Source organism: Bufo gargarizans, chromosome 5 (assembly GCF_014858855.1).
Source record: "Bufo gargarizans isolate SCDJY-AF-19 chromosome 5, ASM1485885v1, whole genome shotgun sequence".
NCBI lineage: Eukaryota > Metazoa > Chordata > Amphibia > Anura > Bufonidae > Bufo > Bufo gargarizans.
Window position 1 is genome coordinate 461,071,501 of NC_058084.1, and position 25,453 is coordinate 461,096,953.

Here is a 25,453-nt window from a genome sequence, read left to right on the forward strand (position 1 = left end):
TACATCCTGTATTATACTCCAGAGCTGCACTCACTATTCTGCAGGTGCAGTCACTGTGTACATACATTACTTATCCTGTACTGATCCTGAGTTGCATCCTGTATTATACTCCAGAGCTGCACTCACTATTCTGCTGGTGCAGTCACTGTGTACATACATTACTTATCCTGTACTGATCCTGAGTTACATCCTGCATTATACCCCAGAGCTGCACTCACTATTCTGCTGGTGCAGTGACTGTGTACATACATTACATTACTTATCCTGTACTGATCCTGAGTTACATCCTGTATTATACTCCAGAGCTGCACTCACTATTCTGCAGGTGCAGTCACTGTGTACATACATTACTTATCCTGTACTGATCCTGAGTTGCATCCTGTATTATACTCCAGAGCTGCACTCACTATTCTGCTGGTGCAGTCACTGTGTACATACATTACATTACTTATCCTGTACTGATCCTGAGTTACATCCTGTATTATACCCCAGAGCTGCACTCACTATTCTGCTGGTGCAGTCACTGTGCACATACATTACTTATCCTGTACTGATCCTGAGTTACATCCTGCATTATACCCCAGAGCTGCACTCACTATTCTGCTGGTGCAGTCACTGTGTACATACATTACTTATCCTGTACTGATCCAGAGTTACATCCTGCATTATACCCCAGAGCTGCACTCACTATTCTCCTAGTGCAGTCACTGTGTACATACATTACTTATCCTGTACTGATCCTGAGTTACATCCTGCATTATACCCCAGAGCTGCACTCACTATTCTCCTAGTGCAGTCACTGTGTACATACATTACTTATCCTGTACTGATCCTAAGTTACATCCTGTATTATACTCCAGAGCTTGGCTGAGGTTCTAAGTTATTGAAAGGAAACCATTTATTTTCCTTCTTTAAATCAATCTACAGGGTAGGAGAACTTTGTGCAGACACTAAAGAAGCAGCGATTGTGGTTTTTGTAGCTCTGATCTCTAGAAATATGATTTTAGCTCTTGATTGCAGTATAAATGATCTATGCAGAGTTATGTGAAATATACTGACAAGTTAGATTGAGCCATATGGTACTGTGGATGGTGTAGTGCCTAGTGGGGAAGAGTGCTCAATAGTAAGTTCAAAATAGAATTACAAAAGAAAAGACCTTACAACCTAAAATACCATTCACCCCAACATTGTGTATGTAAGGTCCAGCACTAAGCCCACCCCTACTTCCTGGGCCCTATAGGCGTGTTATGCCCGTCCTTCATGCAGTTATTCCACTCCTATATATGCATAGAAAAAAATTAAACATATTAAATAGCATTTTCTTCCTCACTCAGTACCTGTTCTTTTCTCCTTTCTTTAAGATTCGACCAAGAAACTCAAGGATGTCTTGGAAGAGTTTCACGGTAACGGAGTCCTGGCCAAATACAACCCAGAAGAGGTAATTTATTTATTTTTCTGAAGTCTAATTCTTCCGTAGTTGTAAAAGCCTGTATTCACACTGAGATTGGAGTAGCATGCGACTCTGTTCTCCACGTCAAAATAACGAAACCTTCACTGCATTATAAGCCACTGGTTAAGAGAAATTGTAGAGTGAGGGGTCGGGTTCTGAGGAATAATAGTCACAAAAGGACAGGAGTCAGTTTATGAAAGGTCTTAGACTTGCCTAAAATGATATGCCTAAAACTGTTCATGTACTTGTTTTATCATATTTTATTCTTAAAAATCTGTTAAAATGTTGACAGAGATGATTTGTGCTATGAGCATCTCGAAACGTTATATCAGGGTGGGAAACAGTTTATTGACCATATTAGTTGCAGTTGGCTGGTATCACGACCGGCGTGCCGATCACATATGTGACGGAAAGGGAGGGAAAAGGGAAGGCCCTGTCCAAGGGAGAGGGAAAAGTGGTGACCCGTAACTCACCTTGAGGCTGGCACCTGACTGCCCTGACGTCCCTAGACGGGTTCCTCACCCGTACGCCGATCACGTGCCTAAACCCTGACTTTCCCTAAGATGAGCCCTAAGTAGTGAATAGGGCGGTGGGGACCCTAGTCCTCACCACTAACACTAAAGGAAAACACCAAGGAGAGGACAGACAATACTGACAAAACATATAATCCCAGGTGGGCGACAACAGCGGACAACAAAAGCCCAACAGGGATCCGGAGGGTAACGCTCTGGAACGACAACCAGGAATCACAGCTACACAGCTCCAGTGGGTCAGTATAGAAGTCCAGGCAGGAAGCTCTATATCAGGCAACCAGAGAAGTGGGAGGGAGAATATAAAGAGGTTGGGAGTGATGGACAAGAAACAGGAGAGGAGAAGAGAGAAGAAGCTACGGATCCCTGAGTGAGACAAAAAGGATTGCAAGGCAAACACACAAAGCTACCATTAAGAAACAGCGCGATCTTTAGACATAGAGCGCGCAGCCACCCACTGCGACTTCCTGACCCCGGGTATAACTGAGTCAGACGTGGCTCTTGACACCCTCGTGACAGTACCCCCCTTTCCACGAGGGGCCTCTGGACACTCAGGACCAGGTCTCTCAGGATGAGAGGCATGGAATGCCTGAACTAACCTGTTGGCGTTTACCTCTGATGCTGGAACCCACATTCTTTCCTTGGGACCGTAACCCCTCCATAGCACCAGATATTGAAGAGAGCGGTGGACCCAAAGAGAATCAACAATTTTGGATATTTGAAACTCCAGATTACCATCCACAATAACAGGAGGAGGTGGCAGCGGTGACGGTTCTAGAGGTGGAACATACTTTTTGAGTAACGACTTATGGAAGAAGTTATGGATTTTAAAAGTCTGAGGTAGCTCCAGGCGAAAAGCCACGGGGTTAATGAGGGCTACTATTTTGTAAGGACCAATGAACCTAGGACCCAGTTTCCAAGAGGGAACCTTTAACTTAATATTCCTAGTAGATAACCACACAGTCATTAACTCCTAGGTCCGGACCTGGCGACCGTTTCTTATCAGCCATGCATTTATATTTACCTCCCATATTTCTCAAGTTAGCTTGCACCTTCTGCCATACAGATGAAAGAGATGACGAAAACCGTTCCTCTTTGGGAACCCCTGATGACCCCCCTTCTTTGAAAGTACAGAATTGGGGATGAAAACCATATGCACCGAGAAATGGTGACTTGCCAGTGGATTCCTGACGGCGATTATTTATAGCAAACTCAGCTTACGGTAAATATGATGACCACACCTCTTGGTTTTTAGACACAAAACACCTTAGGTATGTCTCAATGTTTTGGTTGGTACACTCAGTCTGTCCATTCGACTGAGGATGGAAAGCTGAGGAAAAAGGACAAGTGTACCCCCAAACGGGAACAAAAAGCTTTCCAAAACTTTGAAATAAACTGGGTTCCCCGATCCAAAACAACATCGGAAGGGACCCCGTGAAGCTACACGATTTTACTGATGAACACCTGAGCAAGAGTCTTAGCATTAGGTAGTGCGGGAAACGCAATAAAGTGTACCATTTTGCTAAACCTGTCTACTACTACTGTTTTACCCGCAGACAAAGCTAAGTCAGTGATGAAATCCATTAATAGATGTGTCCATGGCCTATTGGGAATGACAAGTGGCAATAAAGACCCTGCTGGACGTGTATGAGAGACTTTCGCGCGTGCACAAGTAGAACAAGTAGACACAAAATCCATTACATCCTGACGCAACCTTGGCCACCAAAAACAACGAGACAATAGCTCCAAGGTTGCTTTACTACCCGGGTGCCCAGCAAGTGCCGAATTATGATGTTCCTTTAATAATTCGAGACGCAGGTTTAACGGTACAAACAATTTCTCTGAGGGGCAAGAGACCGGGGAGTCCCCCTGGGCCTCTAACACCTTTCCCTCTAGAACAGAGTGTACAGCAGAGACAACCACTCCTCTTTGTAAAAAGGGTACCGGATCACCCACATTACCCCCTCCAGGGAAACTACGAGATAATGCATCTGCCTTGGTATTTTTTGCCCCAGGACGATAGGTGATGAAAAAGTTAAACCTGGTAAAAAATAGCGACCACCTAGCTTGTCTAGGGGTGAGACGCTTAGCTGATTCGAGGTACAGAAGGTTTTTGTGGTCCGTAATCACCGTGACGGGGTGGATTGCCCCTTCGAAAAAGTGACGCCATTCTTCAAACGCTAGTTTATTAGCTAATAGTTCCCTATTGCCAATATCATAGTTCTTCTCCGCTGCAGATAGTTTTTTAGAAAAGAAAGCACAAGGACGCCATTTGCCAGGAGACGGACCCTGAGACAGTACAGCCACCACTCCCACCTCTGACGCATCTACTTCAACAATAAAAAGGCTGGGAGACATCAGGTTGGATTAGTACAGGGGCCAAGGTAAACCTCTCTTTTAGAGAGGAAAATGCAATTTTAGCAGCGTCAGACCATTTAGAAAAATGCGAAACCCAAGAACCGTTGCAGTGCTTTAAAGGTTCTCAGGAAGATCCCAATCTAAAATTGCCTGGACCTTCCTAGGATCCATACGGAAACCTGAAGCAGATAATAGATATCCCAGGAACTGTATTTCCAGAACGGCGAAGACACACTTTTCAATTTTCGCATATAATTTATTCGTCCGTAGGACCTGCAGTACTTGTCTGACATGCACCTCATGTGTTCTCAGATCAGACGAATAAATTAAAATATCATCTAGGTATATCACCACAAACCTGCCGATAAGATGACTAAAAATATCATTAACGAAATGTTGGAAGACAGCAGGAGCATTGGTCAGACCGAAAGCCATGACTAGATTTTCATGATGCCCCTTAAGGGTGTTAAAATCTGTCTTCCACTCATCCCCTTCCTTGATACAAATCAGATTGTAGGCCCCCCTAAGAACCACCTAGCACCCGCATTCTGATTAAACAGGTCAGGAATGAGAGGAAGAGGGTATGGGTCTCGGATGGTTATCCGGTTTAGTTCGCGGAAATCTAGGCAAGGACGCAGGCCCCATCTTTCTTTTTAACAAAGAAAAACCCTGCAGCCACGGGTGATGAAGAAGGTCTGATGTGTCCCTTAGTCAGACTCTCGGAGATATAATCTTTCATGGCTTGTCTCTCGGGACCCGAAAGATTATATAACCTGGTCTTGGGTAATTTTGCACCGGGAAACAGGTTAACCGGGCAATCATAAGGACGGTGAGGTGGTAGCTTCTGACAACCCTTTTCAGAAAAAACATCCTCAAAGTCCAAAACAAATGTAGGTAGAGTATCTATGGAGGCGACTAAGCAATTGCTTTTTAAGCAATTTTCTCTGCAATGCTCACTCCACTCCAATATCTCCCTGGCCTGCCAATCCACCACTGGATTGTGCGCTACCAACCAAGGAAGACCCAATACCACAGGAGATGGAAGGCCCTCCAGAACGTAACATGAAAGACACTCGTTATGGTGGTCCCCTACCCGAAGGTGTAAGTTATGGACAATGTGAGTGAGGTTTCTCTGAGACAGAGGAGCAGAATCAATAGCGAATATGGGAATAGGTCTCTGTAGCGTACAGAGAGACAAACCCATAGTGCGGGCAAAATGGGCATCTATCAAATTTACCCCTGCTCCGCTGTCTAAAAAGAAAGAAATAGTCTCCGTCTTAACACCAAAAACAACTGCTGGCAACACAAATTTAGATGTTCGTATGGAGGATACCTATACCCCCCCCCCCCCCCCCGGCTGACATCCTCCCCACAGCCTGGGGTTAGTAGTTTTCCGACGGTCTTTTGTTTTTGAGTAAGGAAGGACAGACATTAATGAAATGACCCCTCCCCCCACAGAAAAAACAAACCCCACGCCTACGGACCTGACGAGTAGTTCCTCCTAGCTGCATAGGCTCTTCTAGGTCCTTACAGACTAACTGCTGCTTGGGAGAGGTTACCGATTGCTCAGGAATTTTCGATCTCTCCCTAAGACGTCTATCTATTCTGATAGAAAGGGACATAACAGCATTAAGCGAAAAGGGGGTCTCATACAGCGCAAGCGCATCCTTAACCCTTTCGGATAACCCAGAGCAGAACTGACTCCTGAGAGCCGGGTCGTTCCACTGGGCGATCTCCCTGTAGGAGTCTCCGTAACTTAGACTCGGCCAGGGTGACCCGGTCAGGGTCATCATATATGAGACCCAAGGCCCCAAAAAATGCATCCACTGACCGGAGAGCCTGGGAATCAGTGGGTAAAGAGAATGCCCAGGATTGCGGGTCCCCCTGAAGCAGGGAAGTAACAATCCCCACCCGCTGTTCTTTATTACCAGAGGAGTAAGGGCGCAGCTTAAAATATAAACTTACAGGCCTCACGGAACGTCACAAATTTTTCCCTTCCCCCAGAAAATCTGTCAGGAAGAACAACCTTGGGTTCCGCAGCAACCTAGTTACCCATAGCAACCTCTGCGCTTGCGGTCTGCTGCAATTGCTGCTGTTGCTGGAGGACCGACGCCTTCAATCCTGCCACCTCCAAAGACAGGCCTTGAAGTTGCTTTGTCAAAGCAGCAATAGGATCTGGTCCCATGATCCCCTGGTTAGATAGTTTAGACTCTGCTGCTGAAGAGGCAAGAGACAAGACCTGTTTGTTGTTTGCTGCTACAAAGTAGTCCTAAAGAGTATTTTATCCAGGAAAACACCATTCCTGAGAGTGCCAGAGAGCAACTTTGCTAAGGGCTCATGCACATGGCCGTTGCCCGGATATGGCGTGTCCACAATACACATGCTTCGGCTGTGTGCATCCTGCATCACGGATGCGGACCCATTCGCTTGAATGGTTCTGCAATCCGGGAGATGCGGTGCGGAACGGAAGCACAGATCGGAATCCCACGGAAGCAGTAAGGAATGCTTCCGTGATGTTTCTGTCTGTGCCTCCGCACCGCAAAAAAATATAACATGTTCTAGTTTTCTAACAGTGTGGACGGATCACGGACCCATTCAAGTTGAATGGGTCTCGATCCGTCCCGGCCGCCACACGGATGTTGCCCGTGCATTGGGGACTGCAAATTGCGGTCGCCAATGCACGGAACGGCCACACAACGGCCGTGTGCATGAGCCTTAAGGATTATTCCCTGACGGAAGGAAACACTGAATATTTACAGATGCTTGAGGACCTTAGAGGCCATGTTGAAATGAGACGGTAGGGTAAATGCATGTTTATGGCAATTTTACTGCATGTGTAAAAGATAATTGCTTCTGGCGCCAGCCACACTTCTGAGACAGTAACTGCACCGTGCAATTGTGAACAGCAGATACATGTTGAGAGTGATTGTACATCTATGATTTACAGCCCCATTCCTATCCTGTGGGCCAGTGCGCAGTACATGTTGGAAACTAATCTGATTGTCCTAAAGAAATCCAGAAATTCAGAGATGGAGGTTTGAATTACAGAGGATGCTCCATTTTTTTCAGTGAAAGCAGTGCTGCAGTAACCAGCTCTGTCCACTGTGTAGTGGACAGAGCTGTGTAGTTCTGGTGCCTACTGGCAAACAGCTTATTAGTGGGGGTGTTGGTAGTTGGACCACAGCCAATCTGAAATTGATGACCTCTCCTAAGGATAAGTCAACCATGTAAAATTCTAGAGAATCCCTTTCAGAAATAGGTGATCAATATTACAGTCCCAGAAAATCCCTTTAATGGAGCTGTATCATGACCAGATAAATTGTGCATACATTGGCCAGATCTAATGCAGATTTGCAGTGATTGTGGTGGCCAGTTAGTGATGTTAAGGGATCAGTGTCCTATAGTGCTTAAATAAATAGTGTTTACACTTAACATTTTCTATACTATACCCCGATTGAGAGTATGTATTACAAGAAAATACTATAGTCACTGTCTAGAACCAAAGCCAGTAAACTCAAAAACTGCTACCAGTATTCCTTAACCACTCTGGTTGGTAGAAATCTAAGGCTACCCCTAGATTCTTCAACAGAGCTTGCCATGAGACTGGGTGGACTTGGCTGCCAGGGCCAAGTTATGTCTGTGGTGTAAGGTAGCAGAAAACTGGTGCAAGCTCGCTAGAAACAGAACTACCAGAATGACAAGGATACAAAGAGTAGGGGTCAAAACCAGGAGAGACAGAGCCAAAACAGTAAACGAAAGGGTTAATACAGAATACAAGCCAAGGTCGGTGCACAGAGGATAAGTGACCTGGTCTTGAGTTCAGGTACAAACAGACTCATAACACTTTACACAATCACCAACAGCTGGCAATGACTGAGTAGCAGACTTCAATCCCAAGCCTAGCTCTGGTATTTGAGGCTGATCCAGTAGCCCAATTGGCTCTGCTTCCAGCCTCACGGCTAAATTAATCATCCTGGGCTTGACTGGTTGTGACCAGACAAACAGCACTATAGGGCAATGTGTCCTACTTAACCACCTCAAGATGCGTACCCAATATAATTTTGTCATGTAGACTTTCACATGAAGTATCATAGTGGAATCCTATGGAATATTTTCACTGAAGAACTTGTGTTTTGCATTGTGGTGAACAGATGTATTTGCTTTCTGGCAGCAAATGAGGAGCTTTCTGGCAACCGAGATACAGATACTGTAAAAACAGACATGCTGTCACTTTGCCTAGGTCAAACCTCATGATAACTCAGCAAGTAATGTTAGTGTTTTGCATGAAAGCCATTGAGAAGATTCAGTTGCAGTACTACACCTGACCATATGGTGCGCTGTTAAAATAGCAAGATGTTTATGATGATCACCCTAGAACGCATGATTCAAGCTTGATTATCATTCTATGAATAACTGAAATCCAGGAAGATCCAATACATGGTTTGTAAGGAATGGTGCCAACATCATGTGACAGGAATTGTCAATTCAGCAAAATGATGACTGTTTCTCAGATGTCTACCCTTGAACGCTATTTTGCACTGAATGAAGTAAAGTATAGAGATATTCTGAATGGTACCCTGATCCAGGGTGCCCTTGACCTCAGAGTGGGCTGAAGGTTCACCTTCAAACAAGACAATAGCCCTAAGCACACAACCAAGACAACACAGGAGCGGCTTAGGGACAACTCTGGGAAAGTCCTTGAGAGGCCCAACCAGAGCCCTGAACCCAATGGACCATCTCTGGAGAGACCTAAAAATGGCCGTCCACCGACAGACAGAGCTTGAGAGGATCTACAGACATGAATGGCATAAAATCCCTAAATCCAGGTGTAAATCTTGTGGCATCATCTCCAAGAAGACTGGAGGCTGGACTCACTACCAAAGAGGCTTCACCTAAGACCTGAGTAAAGGGGCTGAAGACTTATGTTGATGTGACATTTCAGTTTTTCCTTTTCAATAAATTAGCAAAGATTTATAACATTCTGTTTTCACCTGCTCATTATGGGGGATTACGTGCAGAATGATGGGGGAAAAACGTTTTTTCATTTTATTTTAGCACAAGGAGCAACATAACAAAATGTGAAAAAGTGAAGGCGTCTGAAGACTTTTTGAACGCACTGTAATACACTGCGTTACTCCAAATACCCTGCGTGCCATGCTGTCAGGCAGTTTTTATTAGCATTTTTATTTCTGGATTGAGTTGAACTGGTGACATCATACGAGAGAACTCAATAAGCGACTTGTACAATGTACAAATTTTATTAGACATTGGAATAAATGTTCCCGCACTGCAGATCTACAAAGGAGCATATTATGAGACTCATGTATAATAGTAACATCAGCCTCGGAGCGCAGATTATGACATTTGTAAAGACTGAAGTGCTGATGTACTTTTTATTTTATTTATTTATTTTTACTTATCTTTAGATGCAACTTTTTAAACCCAAAACTGATTTTACTAAAAATTTGTTACGATGTACAGGGTGGGCCATTTATATGGATACACCTTAATAAAATGGGAATGGCTGGTGATATTAACTTCCTGTTTGTGGCACATTAGTATATGTGCGGGGGGAAACTTTTTAAGATGGATGGTGACCATGGCAGCCATTTTGAAGTCGGCCATTTTGAATCCAACTTTTGTTTTTTCAATAGGAAGAGGGTCATGTGACACATCAAACTTATTGGGAATTTCACAAAAAAAACAATGGTGTGCTTGGTTTTAACGTAACTTTATTCTTTCATGAGTTATTTACAAGTTTCTGACCAATTATAAAATGTGTTCAATGTGCTGCCCATTGTGTTGGTTTGTCAATGCAACCCTCTTCTCCCACTCTTCACACACTGATAGAAACACCACAGGAGCAATGTTAGCACAGGCTTCCAGTATCCGTAGTTTCAGGTGCTGCACATCTTGTATCCTCACAGCATATGCTGTGCAGCACCTGAAGCTATGGAAATTATGATTTGATTATAATATAATAAAAATGACAGTTAATGTTTTTCTTCTTCTCCTTTTTCCTCCTTGCTACTCAGAAACAAGATATACTGAAACAGGTAATTCAAATATTTTTAATTAAAATATTTCTGCACATGGTCAGATTTCTCTAAGAAATGCAAGATAATGAGTTATTATATAATACATACTGAAAAAAGTCTAAAAATCCCTTTAATGTTGCCCTAGTGATATACTCTTAATAAGGAGGAAACACTGTGGTCACTGGAGGATTTATTTGTCTCATTAGTAGGTATATTCTGTTCCACTGGGGGACAGTATTACAGTACTGTGGCAGTTACAGTATATTCTTACATAAAGGGGGTAGTATTGTAGTAACTATATTTTTGTACGAAGGAGCAGTATTATAGCAGTTATATTCCTGTACATAGGGGCAGTATTATATAGTTATATTCCTGTACATAGGAGCAGTATTATAGTAACTATATTCTTGTACATAGGAGTAGTATTATAGTAGTTATATTCTTGTACATAGGAGCAGTATTATAGTAGTTATATTCTTGTACATAGGGGCAGTATTATAGTAGTTATATTCTTGTATATAGGAGCAGTATTATAGTAGTTATATTCTTGTACATAGGGGCAGTATTATAGTTGTTATATTCTTGTACATAGGAGCAGTATTATAGTAGTTAAATATTTGTACATAGAAGCAGTATTATAGTGGTTAAATATTTGTACATAGAAACAGTATTATAGTAGTTATATTCTTGTACATCAAAGGCAGTATTATATTAGTTATATTCTTGAACATAGGAGGCAGTATTATAGTAGTTATATTCCTGTACATAGGAGGCAGTATTATAGTAGTTATATTTTTGCACATAGGAAAAGTATTATAGTAGTTATATTCTTGTACATTGGAGCAGTATTATAGTAGTTATATTCTTGTACATAGGAGCAGTATTATAGTAGTTATATTCTTGTACATAGGAACAGTATTATAGTAGTTATTTTCTTGTACATAGGAGCAGTATTATAGTAGTTATATTCTTGTACATAGGAGCAGTATTATAGTAGTTATATTCTTGTACATAGGAACAGTATTATAGTAGTTATTTTCTTGTACATAGGAGCAGTATTATAGTAGTTATATTCTTGTACATAGGAGCAGTATTATAGTAGTTATATTCTTGTACATAGTAAGCCAGGACGGATCCGTTATGCTGCCCATAGACTTTTATTATGACCAAATGCTAAATGGAATGCCTCTAAAGGTGTTCCTTTTTTATTCTGTCTTAAGTATTATGGTATTTTCCGATATAACCATGTTATAACGAAAATTAATAAAGTAATTCATAAATCGCCCGGAACCCGGACTTTGCAGTTTGGGTTCGCTTTTCCCTACATACTATACAGTATCATAATAGTTAATATCAAAGTACATTTTATTGATAGATAAATATTAAGCTGATATTTAATGCGTTCTCTTTTTATAACTAGGCGATTGACTTTGAAGGTTTCCAGCTATTTATGAAGACGTTTCTGGAGGTGGATCTGCCTGATGAATTTTGCAAACATCTGTTCATGTCCTTTAGCAACAGATTCCACAACCCAAGTCCTTCAATGCAGAGCAAAACTGCTCTTCTCTCCGGTGGTAGGCGATTATAATTATGATATTGCATCTTATTTTGTAATGTTAAGGATATTCAGTTTTGTGCAAAAGTTTTAGGCAGGTGTGGAAAAAGTCTTTTAAGGTAAGAATGCTTTCAAAAATAGAAATGTTAATGGCACTATATAATAAGAAAATGCAAAGTGAATGAAGAAAAAAGAAATCTAAATCTAATCTGTATTTTGTGTGACCGACCTTTACCTTCAGCCTCAGATCCTCTAGGTACTTGTAGACGGTTTTGAATGAACTTGGCAGGTACGTTGTTCCAGACGTCTTGGAGAACTAAGCACAGATCTTCTGTGGATGTAGGCTTTCTCAAATCCTTCTGTCTCTTCATGTAATCCCAGACAGACTGGATGGTGTTGAGTAGAGATAAACAAATCGAATCCTACAAAGTGGAATTCAATTAGGATTTTAACCTGAAATAGTATAAAAAACTAAAAAATTCATGATTACCTCCTCCATTTGCTCGTGACGGGCCGCCAGCCTCCATCTTGCTTAAAGATCTCGGCTGAAATCCTGTGCAGTGCGAGATTACATTATCACGCCGACCGGCTTGATGATGTCATACGTAACCACGCCAGCCGGTGTAATGTTGTAATCTTGCACCGCACAGGATTTCGGTTGAGATCTTCAAGCAAGATGGCGGCGGCTAGCCCGTCGCAAGCAAATGGAAGCGGTAAGTTTGATAAAAAAAAAATTGTTATTGTTAATTTTACACTCCGATGCTGCTGTCTTACATTAAGACCATTTTTCAATGTATGAACGCGGCATCTGAGGGGTACAATTACGGGGGTGGCGCTATCGCAGCTCCCTGTCATTGCACCCACTACTACTTACAACAAAATGCGGAATGTGACAAAGCGAAGCATCACGGAGCGAATTTTTTTCGTGAAATTGAGTAAATCAGCCTAATCAAATTTTCAATAAATTTGCTCATCTCTAGTGTTGTGGGGTTTTGTGGGGTCCATATCATTACTTCCAGGACTCATTGGGGGTCATTGATTAAGGCTGGCATTTTAGACGCCAGTCTAAATAAGGTCCTGCGCTGGCGGTGGATCTTCAAAGTTGTGAAGAGGCATTGGCCTCTACATAACTTTTGCGTATCCACCGCTGATTCTAAATGTAAGACAGCTTCCGTGCTGTCTTACATTAAGACCATTTTCGAATGCCTAAACCAGGTGTAGACAATGATGAATGAGACGGCCTGACAGTCCATCTCTTTCCACGCCCATGGGATGCCCCCTTTTTAAGACCTGGCACGAGCGGTGAAGAAGTCGCATATTCTGCCTCAAAATGGCGTGTGACAGAATCTGCGCCAGATATACGCCACAAAAATAATGCATATCTGTTCGTAAATAGAGATGGCCTTGCGGTTAGTCCGTCGGTCATTCTTTGCTCGTTCATATGGCGATGTCCGCCGGCGCCATATTCTTTTGCATTGTGCCGAAATTTGACCCATGACACATCCATCAGGTGGGACAGGACAGACAGTTGAGACGTTTCAGCATATGGACACACCCCCACCCTATCAAAGAACCCGATCTGGCCGCCATTTTACATTTTGTGTTTTGCCAGTGTAGGGAGAGGTTGCTTTCTGGTGCAGGGACAGGCTGTTAGGGACACCAAATGCTAGCTAATAGGGCCACAAAATTATTTTTATGGACTGGTATAGGTGTGCTATCGATAGGTGTGATATACTGGGGGAGGGGGTGATATACTTATTATATACTTTCTAACATAGAAAGTTTATTATAGTGCATTTGTATTGTGCAGCAGTTGTGTGCGGTTCTGCTGCGATACCGCAGCTATATAGAGGGACAAACGCTATGGAACAATTAATTGCAATGGGTGTGATATACCTGTTTCCCCCCAAAAAACAGATTGAGGGGTGTGATATACCTTCTTCCACAAAATACTGATTGAGGGCTGCGATATACATGTTGCCCCAAAGAAACAGGGTGTTGTGATATAACTGTCAAACTAAATAATTGAGATGTTTGATATACCTGTTCCCACAAAATACTGATTAAGGGGTTCGATATACCTGTTTCCACCAAATATTGATTGAGGCCAGCGATATACCTGCTTCCACAAAATACTGATTAAGGGGTTTGACATACCTGCTTCCACAAAATACTGATTGAGGGCTGCGATATACCTGCTTCCACAAAATACTGATTGAAGGGTTAGATATACCTGTTTCCACCAAATATTGATTGAGGCCTGTGAGATACCTGCTTCCACACAATACTGATTAAGGGGTTCGATATACCTGTTTCCACCAAATATTGATTGAGGCCTGCAATATACCTGCTTCCACAAATACTGCTCTTCTCTAGGGACTTAGGCACAGGATCATTTTGAAAATGACAGGCAGAGGAAGAGGCAGGCCACTCCGCAGGGATGGTAGGGGTCGGGCAGGTGCACCAGGCTGGAGTCTAAGTGGTAAGTTGGAGAAGGCACATGCGATTACTTCAAAGGGTGGACCAGAGTTGGTTGAGTGGCTCATTCACCCTTCCGCTTCTGCACCCTCCTCATCCTTTGTATCTGCACCCTCCTCACTCTCTGCTGTGTGCACCCCCAAATACACCACCACCACCATAGCCCCTCCACTCGAGTCAGAGGAATTTTTTTCACATCCATTCTCAGACCTTACCGATGCGCAGCCATTCTTGACATCGGATAAAGAAGAGTTGGAAGCAACGGCCTCCAACCAGCGGTCTGACGACAGTACCCAGATCAGACCAAGGAGTGAGATCCCCCCTGTTGCTGCCTACTCCGAAATCTTAAATGTCAGTGGTGGTGAAGGTGACAATGTTGACGTGTCGATTGATGTCACGTGAGTGCCCACAAGAGAGGAACAGGAGGGGAGTTCAGAGGGAGAGACAGAGCAGCAGAGAGGGAGGAGAAGGAGGAGAAGCAGGCAGAGCTCTGGCACACAGTGTCGGTGCCAAGATACATCTGACGACAGACACGTGGTCTAGCAAACACGGGCAGGGAAGGTACATCAATTTTACTGCCTACTAGGTGAACCTTCTGATGGCCGTCAAGCATGTAACCCATGGCTCCCATGTGGATTTGGTGTTACTGCCAAGGATTGCATGCAGGCCTGCCTCTTCTTCTCCTCCTCCTACTCCATCCTCTGTCTTCTCCTCAGCTGACTTTCCCTTTTCCACTGCTCCCGCCTCTTCCGCTGCACCCCCCGAGCCAAGAGCCACACCGGTCCTGCAGTGCTTTCAGCTCTGCGGTCGCAGGCTGATCAGTGGCTAAAGCTGCTCAATTTGACAGTTGGTAAAGTTGTGTGCGACAACGGTGCCAATCTGCTGAGCGCACTGAAACAGGGCAAAATGACACATGTGTCGTGCATGGCATATGTCCTGAACTTAGTCGTGCTGCGATTCGTTGCCAAATACCCCGGGGTCCCGGACCTCTTGTGGCAGGCCAGGAAAATATTACACGGCCATGGCTCACCTTGTTGATGTTTAGCGGTGACACCACTTGCCCGTCAGATGTCTGATTTGTGACAGCTCGACGCGCTGGAACTCCACCTTGTATATGCTTGATAGGCTGCTCCAGGAGAAACGTGCCGTTAACGATTACCTGTATCAACTCTGCAGCAGGACAGGTTCTGGGGAGCTTGGTTTCTTTTCAACGCGCCAGTGGCTGCTCATGCGCGACACATGCTGACTTCTGTGGCCATTTGATGAGATCACCAAACTGGTCAGTCGCAGCCAGGGCGCCATCAGCGACATTGTACCTTACGCCTTCTTTCTGGAGCATGCATTGCGTTGTGTCATTGCTCAAGCCGTCGAGGAGCAGGAGGTGGAAGATAAGGAAGTCGCAATGCTGAATGAATTCCCAGGGGAGCTACTCCATCTGAGATAAGTCAGCAGGAGTCTGAAGAGGAGTCAGAGGAGGATGGTGGCTGAGAGGAGGAGGAGGAGAAGTAGGAGCAAGAAGAGCAGGCTTTGAGGTGAACTTTAAACTTTTCGGGGATCCCTGGTGTTTTCCGTGGCTGGGGGGTGGAGACCGAGGACAACATTCTCCTGGGCGATGAACAGGAGCCAGGGCGCTCCACTGCTTCCAATTTAGTGCAAATGGGGTCCTTCATGCTCCTTCAGTGTTTGAAGAGGGACCCCTTTATAAAAAGCATAAAGGGCAAGGACCTGTACTGGGTGGCAACGTACTTAGATCCCCGGTACAAACACAAAGTGGCGGACATGTTACCAGCATCACAGTGGGCTGGCAGAATGCAGCATGTCCAGGCCTTGCTGCTAGAGATGCTGTATTCTGCTGTTGCGGGCGCTGGCAGAAAAATTTCAACCCACAGCGAAACAGGTGCGGGTACCATTCCTACCGGGCCTGCAAGAAGAGGGCGGTTTGAAGATTTGTTGGTTTTTTCGGATATGAGATCATTCTTGCAGCCAACCCATCGACAGCGCCCTACTGATCCAGCTTCAGGGAACACCTAGACCGACAGGTGTCCGACTACATCGGGTTAACGGCTGATGTGGACACTCTTAGAAGCAAGGAGCCCCTGGACTACTGGGTGTGCAGGCTTGACCTGTGGCCAGAACTGGCACAATTTGCCATGGAACTCTTGGCTTGCCCCTCGTTGAGTGTCCTGTCCGAAAGGACGTTTAGCGCAGCAGGGGGGAGTGTGACCAATAAGCGCACTTGCCTAACTCATAACAGTGTGCACTACATCACATTTCTAAAAATGAATGAGGCATGGATCTCAGAGGAATTCAACACCTGTGACGACCACAAGTAATTGAATTTCCTCATGCCAGCTCACACATATCCGCCACCACCCAGAACAAAGAATGGTCCTTATTTTATATGTATATACAGTGGCATAAAAGGCCTTTTCTGTCAGGCGAATGCTTAATTTTTGGGGCCTCTACTCCAGTGGCCTACAGTAAAATTTGTATCCAGTGACCGCCTAATGTACCTCCAGCCACATCATCACAAGTTATTTTCTGACAGGTGAATGCCTAATTTTTGGGGCCTGTACTCCCGTGGCCTAAAATATAATTTTTCTAGGCTCCAGCAGGGCACATTTTTGAGAGTTTCCCTTTAAGATGCATAAAAATGGCCCCTGAATGGCCATCTTTCCCTTGATAGATGATGCATTATGCTATTAATGTAGCTCACCATTCTAATATGCTTGCTATTAGAAAGACGTGCTACCTCAATAGCATAGTGCACCATCTGTTAAGTTAAAGGGCTTATCCAAGAGTAAAACAGACCTCCCAGAATGGCCGACCCGCAGTGGAGATCAAACATGCCTGATCCCCACCACTGGGTTTTGTGTCTAACGTGCCTGGGCCATGCTTAGATCAATATCAGCTGACAGTGGGGCACATGACCGCTGCAGCCAATCACAGACTGCAGCGTTGACCTCCTCCACTTGTGTCACAACTAGAGTGCAGGTCACCGATGCAGCCAGAAATTGGCTGCAGTGGTCACGTGTCCCCCTATCAATGGATGTTGATCTCAGCATGGCAAGAAGAGGAGTAGCTGGCCCAAGAACATTAGACACCGAACCAATTGGGGGTCCAGGTAAGTATGATCACCATGGATCGGCCACTCTGGGAGGTCCTTCTTAATCTTGGATAACACCTTTAAACATTGCTTAATCTCTACCTGTTGCTATGGAAGGGGGAGGGGGGCTTCAAAATTTAGATACGGAGCCCTATAATAAAGTTACTCCCCTAGTCAGGCCCCCACCAATGTGATATTGATGACTTATACTGAGGATAGGTCATCAATATACTGCTCTCTTTAAGAAGGGACATCATACTATTGGCTCAAATTAAGCCAACATGCTCCAAATTTATCATCCAGCCTAAGCCACTCTGATAAATTTAGTGCATGTCTACACAGGATTATTTAATCTGTCACAATAAATTGTGGACACCCCATTTACTCTATTTGTATGGTGCCTTTGGTGTTAGAATTATGGCTCATTTTGCTTAGTAAATTTCCTTATACATTAGTCATTACCTGCAATACCACTCCTGACCATGTGGAGTGCTGTGAAAGTTTTTTGTATTGTGCATTTAGTCTAATAGTATTCGGCAGGTTTTTAGTGTTATTTTTTTTAGAGCCTGCTTTGGGATAGCTAATTAAGGGGAGAGGAGTGGATGTCTATATCTCACCCTACAGGAAAGGAAGGAGCGGCGTTTAGACTCCACATTTGTTGTGTAAATCGCGCAGCCGAAGATGAGGCTCTCTGATGTCACTTTCCTACTCCTACAGCAATTATCCTGCTCTGTAAATGATGTCCCCACAGTTGTGACTCTCTCTGATAGACAGGTTGTCTCAATCTGTGTGGTGTAAATGTGTAATTACTCATCCTTGTTAACGAATCTACGAGGAAGAGACAATAGACCGCTGAGCACTGTCAGGTGCTAAACAATGAGATAATCACTGTCTACGGCTTGTCATACCATATCAAAAGCGACACATTCTCCATGGATGGGATCTCAGATAGGCTTGTTAGTGGCACATTTTATGATAATTGTTCTGGGGATTGTTGGTCTAACATAAAAATTATTCACAATCTCAATAACACCAGCTTTAATGTCTTCCTATACGTCGCGTAATCTCCCTGTAGGTTGTTCCAGATCCTTCCTCTAATAATAGCACTTATGTATAATAATAATAATAGTATGTGCATTACAATCTCATTGCCTTCAGTAGGAGCCTCGTCAACAAAGCTAAGAGATACAAAAAGTGATGCTGCTGTGACATGGCGCACGTTAGAGGACTGGAATGTCTTCATTCTACCAAACATGGAGATACCAGCCGACCTAGCCTCAATTATGTCTTCTCATATGTCTATCTCAGTGGGGGGGGGGGATCGGGACCTGTACTTGTAGGTGGGGTCAATCATTACAGACTTCACAGGATTCAGGCATTTAAAAGTTAAGAACCGTAAATTTTTATCTGAGTTATACAGTCACTTGAGTGAATCCACAGCACCAACATAGAACATTAACAACAAAACAAATATCCTTGCCTGTCTAGGCGCTAACTAAAAAGTTTTTTTTTTTTTCACCTATGCTCTCAGCATAACATGGGAGACAGGGGTGGCCACAGATACCAGAGGGCCCCTGGGCAAAGAATGTGCCTGCCCCCCCTCCCCATCCCAAACCACACATACAGAAATAAACATAGGCCATAGGTAAAGATTAATTTAATGATGTGTGGTAGCAGAAGGGACCCCAATTTATCATTTCCCCCCAATCTTACAGGGAGAGGAAGGGTTGATCAGGGGCATCAAAGATGGTGGAGACCCTTTAGATACTGTGGTGCGTATTAATGCCCCATGTAGTAATTTTTGCCCCTTTGTGCCAGCACACAGTAGTAATATTCACATTGTGCCCGCTTCACAGTAGCAATGCTTAGATATGTGCCTCCTTACAGTAGTTATGCCCAGATATGTTCTCCTTACAGTAGTTATGCCCAGATATGTGCCCCTCACAGTAGGTATGCCCAGATATGTGCCGCTCACAGTAGTTATGCCCAGATATGTGCCCCCTCACAGTAGTTATGCCAAGATATGTGCCCCTCACAGTAGTTATGCCTAGATATGTGCCCCCTCACAGTAGTTATGCAAGATATGTGCCCCTTCACAGTAGTTATGCCAGATATGTGCCCCTCACAGTAGTTATGCCTAGATATGTGCCCCTCACAGTAGTTATGCCTAGATATGTGCCCCTCACAGTAGTTATGCCCAGATATGTGCCTCTTACAGTGAGTATGCCCAGATATGTGCCCCTTACAGTATGTATGCCCAGATATGTGCCCCTCACAATAGTTATACCCAGATATGTGTCCCCTCACAGTAGTTATGCCAGGTATGTGCCGCCTCACAGTAGTTAAGCCCAGATATGTGCCCCTTACAGTAGTTATGCCCAGATATAAGCCCCCTCACAGTAATTATGACAGATATGTTTCCCTCAAAGTAGTTATGCCACATACGTGCCCAACACAGTAGTTATGCCAGATTATGTGCCCCTCACAGTAGTTATGCCCAGATGTTTGCCCCCTTACAGATACTCATTAAAATTAATGGGCCAGGATTCAGCCTGGATGATACACATTTAGAACTGGCACTGGATGCACCGAAGTTATGTAGAGGCCTGTGCTTCTTCATAACTTCGGCAGAACCACCGCCAGTTTAGGGGTTATTAAGACCGGTGTCTAAAACGCTGGTCTTAATAAATGATCCCCTGAGTGTCTGAGTAACACTTACACCACACGCCAATTACAGATGACGCCCATGTGTCATCTGCATTTTTTGCAGACCCATTAACTGGCCTGCATGTTGCGGACCAGTATAGGACGTCACATTTTCTATCCTTTGCGGAACAGCCATATGGATGCGAAAGCAAATGACTTGTATGTGCTTTCAGTATGTCCGTTCTGTACAAGAAAGAAAATGTGACACGTTCTATACTGCAAAAATATGGCAATCGCACATGGACAGCATCCATATCTTTCCGATCCGCGGACCGCAAAATACACTAGATTTTGTGAATGTAGCCTCACAGTATGTGGGTAAGGGACAGTCACAGGAGGGCCAAAGGGGGAAAGGGGTGATGAGTGGGGTAACAAAAAAAATAACATACCAAGTCAAGTTCAGTGCCTGGCAGGGAAGTGGGCACTGGGGCAGCCTCCTGTCCTCCCTCACTTTCTCCTAAGTTGCTGCAGGCCTCACACATTAAGGGCTCATTCACACAACCATATGTGTTCTGCGGTCCGCAAAAAACGGATCCGCAAAAAATACGAATTACATCCGTGTGCATTCCGTATTTTGCGGAACGGAACAGCTGGCCCTTCATAAAACAGTACTATCCTTGTCCGTAATGCGGACAATAATAGGACATGTTCTATTTTTTTGGGGAACGGAAATCCAGAAACGGAATACACACGGTTAAACTTCATTTTTTTTTTTTGCGGACCCATTGAAATGAATAGTTACGCATACGGCCCATAAAGAAACCCGGAACAGACATGGAAAGAAAATACGTTTGTGCGCATAAGCCCTAAGTCAGGAGCGCTAGGGAAGGAGATGTTGGCGGAGCTACCACCAGGGGGCGGAGCTACAACAACTCTAGACGGGGCGGAGCTACTGACATCGCTAAACGGGAGTCGGAGCTACCGCACCGTGAAGTGGCTCAGCACAGGCCTGGCTGAGCTGGTGTCAAACTCTTCATGACGCTGCCCACCACACGGCAGGACTGAGCTGTAAGGCGGCGGGGCCATCACAGATGCAGCTCAGGACATGCTGCCCAGACCCTGCTCCTCAGAGCTGTGGATGCAGTACCTCCTGAGACTGAAGTCAGATAGTGAGGTGGGCCCCTTCTACATGCTGGATGGAGTGATGATGAATGGTGAAGCGGGGAGGCTGCGGCTCTCTGCTTCACCATTACAATCAGCTGTCTGTGCGTCCACAGCCAACAGGTCATGCAGCCCCCAGGCCTCTGACCCTGAATAAGATTGTGAGGCTGGAATTTATCCCAACACTAAGGATCCCAGCAGCTACACCTGGGTTCATCTCAGGGTAGGAGTGAGAGTGGGATAGAATGGCAGATCCCTCTACCAAGCTGCCCACCATTCCATAAGAATCCTGGCTCATAAGACAATTTAAAGAAACATAACTTAGCAAACTATACTTTGCTGAAACAGACTAGCATTCCTGCTAGGCTCATCTGCCACCACCAATCATATCTTCTCACATGTCATCGAGAAGATGTCATCAATGGGGTCCAGGAGCTGTTTCTCCTTCAGTTAAAATCGATGTGGTTGTAATTTACAGTTAATGATCAGAAAGCTCCAAAAAAGGGGATATGCTTTATGAAGGAGTTCCACATGTCTCGTCAGTCTGGACCCTAAAAACTGATGCCTTCTGATATGTCTCTGCAGTATATCAGAAGATACAGATAAGCATTATACAAGTAAACATTCAGTCACCACTTGTAATATTCTGACATGTCATTGAAATGTGGTTGGGTCACTGGTGTCCATGGTCAGATATCATTGGTGCCGAAAAAGCAAAGACACTTTTCCCCTTTTTCCCAACTTGGAGATCTTTAGATTCACTATCGAGATCACCATTACACCTTATACACTTTATCATGACCACTCTCAGAATAGCAACAAAGTTAGAGGCTTTAAATCCCCTTCTAAACAAAGGCCAAATAAGAAAAAGCCAATGGCATCTTTATCCAGGAAACTCACTTTAAACACAACAAGGCACCCAACAAGGCAACCGCTACAATTTTGGTACCATAGTGCCTCTGCCCACTCTAACAGACTAGGGGTAAACATAGGATTACATAAACACACTGATTTCTTACTGATTGATTCCAAACTAGATAATGAAGGACGTTTTCTCCTAGTAAAGGGACAATAAAGACTCAACTATACACCTTTGTTAATATTTATGCCCTCAATGTAGCCAATAAAAGTTGGTTTATGTTGCTCTGGCAACAATTTGAAGAATTTAGAGAGGGCCTGGTAGTCTTAGCTGGAGACTTTAACTTGCCCCTTAATCCCCATGTTGACACGTCCTCCGGCAGGATTGCTATCCCTAAAAACACTCTAAACAGTATAAAAAAGCGAATTCACAAAAGCAATCTGGTTGACATATGGCGAGCTCTAAATCCCAACTCCCGGGACTACATGTTCTTTTCTTCCCCACATAACAGCTACCAAAGACTGGATTATATACTATTCCCTGCTTCTCAAATTCAGCTCTGCAATGATGCACAGATTGGCCCATAATCCACTCAGATCACTTCCCAGTATACATTTCCTTCAATACCCCAGACTCCTCTCCCAAGAATTATATCTTGCGCTTAAATGAGACTCTGTTTGACAGACCAGCCACAAAAGGAAAGGATTGAGAAAAAAATAAGAGTACTTTTAAATGAATGCATCTGACGATATTTCTCCTCAAGTGCTTTGGGAAACTCACGAATCTGTTATTAGAGGTAAATTCATCTCAGTGGCTTCTTACCTGAACAAAGAGAGATGAGCAAATATAGCTGGTCTGTACAATAAGATTTCTAAGCTGGAGTATGACCATAAATGCTCTCTAAACAATAAACACTTAAATGAACTATCAGAAACCAGGGAAGAACTTAAACAGACATTAAACACCCAGTCTGCAAAGCTTTACCTCTCCCTAAAGCAGAGATTTTTCGCTTACGGGAGCAAACCCACAAAATTTATGTTAGCTTACTTAAGACAACGCAAACGTCAATCCAGAATTACAGCTATAAAACTGGCAGAGAACCCCCTTCTACGAGACAATGCCAGTAGAGCTGCTGCCTTCCAACATTTTTACTCAGAATAGTACAACATAAATTCCTCAGATCCAGAAAGCATTAAGAGTAAAAAGTATGACCTAACAGGGGACTTCCTGAAAAAGATCGATCTTCCCTCCATATCCACTGACCAGGCTTCTAACCTCTGTCTCCCCATTACTACTAAAGAACTGGACTTAACTCTGAAACAGATGGCCAAAGGGAAATCCCCAGGACCAGATGGCCTTCCAGCTTTATATTACTCCACTTTCTCAGATACTCTGAAACCGTTTATTCTACTAGCTTTCAATTCAGCATTAACTGGCACTCCATTTCCCTCTCAAACCTTAAAAGCCGACATCACTTTAATCCACAAACCACAAAAAGATCCAACATTATGCTCCAGCTATAGGCCCATTTAAATTTGGATCTGAAAATAGAAATATAGAAACATAGAATGTGTCGGCAGATAAGAACCATTTGGCCCATCTAGTCTGCCCAATATACTGAATACTATGAATAGCCCTTGGCCCTATCTTTTATGAAGGATGGCCTTATGCCTATCCCATGCATGCTTAAACTCCTTCACTGTATTTTCAGCTACCACTTCTGCAGGAAGGCTATTCCATGCATCCACTACTCTCTCAGTAAAGTAATACTTCCTGATATTACTTTTAAACTTTTGCCCCTCTAATTTAAAACTATGTCCTCTTGTAGCAGTTTTTCTTCTTTTAAATATTCTCTCCTCTTTTACCTTGTTGATTCCCTTTATGTATTTAGCAGTTTCTATCATATCCCCTCTGTCTCGTCTTTCTTCCAAGCTATACATGCTAAGGTCCTTTAATCTTTCCTGGTAAGTTTTATCCTACATTCCATGTACTAGTTTAGTAGCTCTTCTCTGAACTCTCTCCAAAGTATCAATATCCTTCTTGAGATATGGTCTCCAGTACTGAGCACATTACTCCAAATGAGGTCTCACTAATGCTCTGTAGAGCGGCATGAGCGCCTCCCTCTTTCTACTGGTAATGCCTCTCCCTATACACCCCAGCATTCTGCTAGCATTTCCTGCTGCTCTGTGACATTGTCTGCCTACCTTTAAGTCTTCTGAAATAATGATCCCTAAATCCCTTTTCTCAGATACTGAGGTTAGGACTGTATCACTGATTTTATATTCTGCTCTTGGGTTTTTACGCCCCAGGTGCATTATCTTGCACTTATCAACATAAAATTTTAGTTGCCAGATAATTGACCATTCCTCTAGTTTTCCTAAATCCTTTTCAATTTGGTGTATCCCTCCAGGAACATCAACCCTGTTACAAATCTTTGTGTCATCAGCAAAAAGACACACCTTACCATCGAGGCCTTCTGCAATTTCGCTTATAAAGATATTAAACAAAATGGGTCCCAGAACAGAACCCTGAGGTACCCCACTGGTAACAAGACCATGGTCTGAATATACTCCATTGACTACAACCCTCTGTTGTCTGTCCCTCAGCCACTGCCTAATCCATTCAACAATATGGGAGTCCAAGCCCAAAGACTCTAATTTATTGATAAGCCTTCTATGTAGGACAGTATCAAAATTTACGCAAGGATACTACTGCTAAAAGACTCAATACACCCTGACCAATCGGGATTCATACCAGGCAGAGAAGGAAAGGACAACACATATAAAATATTGGACACGATTGCTCTGGTGAGGAGGAGGAGGAGGAAAGAATCCTTGGTTCTGTTGGGAACTGATGCCGAAAAGGCCTTTGGTAGAGTGGCATTGCTTTTTATCAAAAGCAGATAGTCTCAGATGGGTTTTCCTCCCTTCATCGAAGCAATATTTGCGATGTATGACCACCCAAGCGCCTATATCAAAGTAAATGACATCCTCTCCCAAGCAGTGGCGATTAATGATGGTACTAGGCAAGGGTGTCCTCTATCTCCGATCCTTTTCATACTGACGGTTGAACCCCTACTCCAGTGTATCAGACAAACTAAAGAAATCAAGTGTGTCTCATGTAAAAGAATGGAATTCAAACAAGCAGCCTATGCCAACGACCTCCTCTTGATGATCACAAACCCGGCACGAGCGTTTCCTGTCAGAGTTGAGATTTTTCAAACTTTCGGCTACATCTCAAATTTTAATATTAACATTAATAAATCACAAGAA

General features: G+C 43.8%; 1 protein-coding gene across 1 annotated transcript in view; it reads left to right on the forward strand.

Annotated features, from left to right (window-relative positions):
• DGKB (diacylglycerol kinase beta) overlaps positions 1-25,453 on the forward strand; it is a 638,462-nt gene that overhangs the window by 113,792 nt on the left and 499,217 nt on the right. Inside the window, exons 3-5 of the mRNA XM_044295049.1 lie at positions 1,362-1,438; positions 10,374-10,394; positions 11,797-11,950. Of these exons, the coding sequence (XP_044150984.1) occupies positions 1,362-1,438; positions 10,374-10,394; positions 11,797-11,950 (252 nt within the window). The remainder of the gene's footprint in view (positions 1-1,361; positions 1,439-10,373; positions 10,395-11,796; positions 11,951-25,453) is intronic.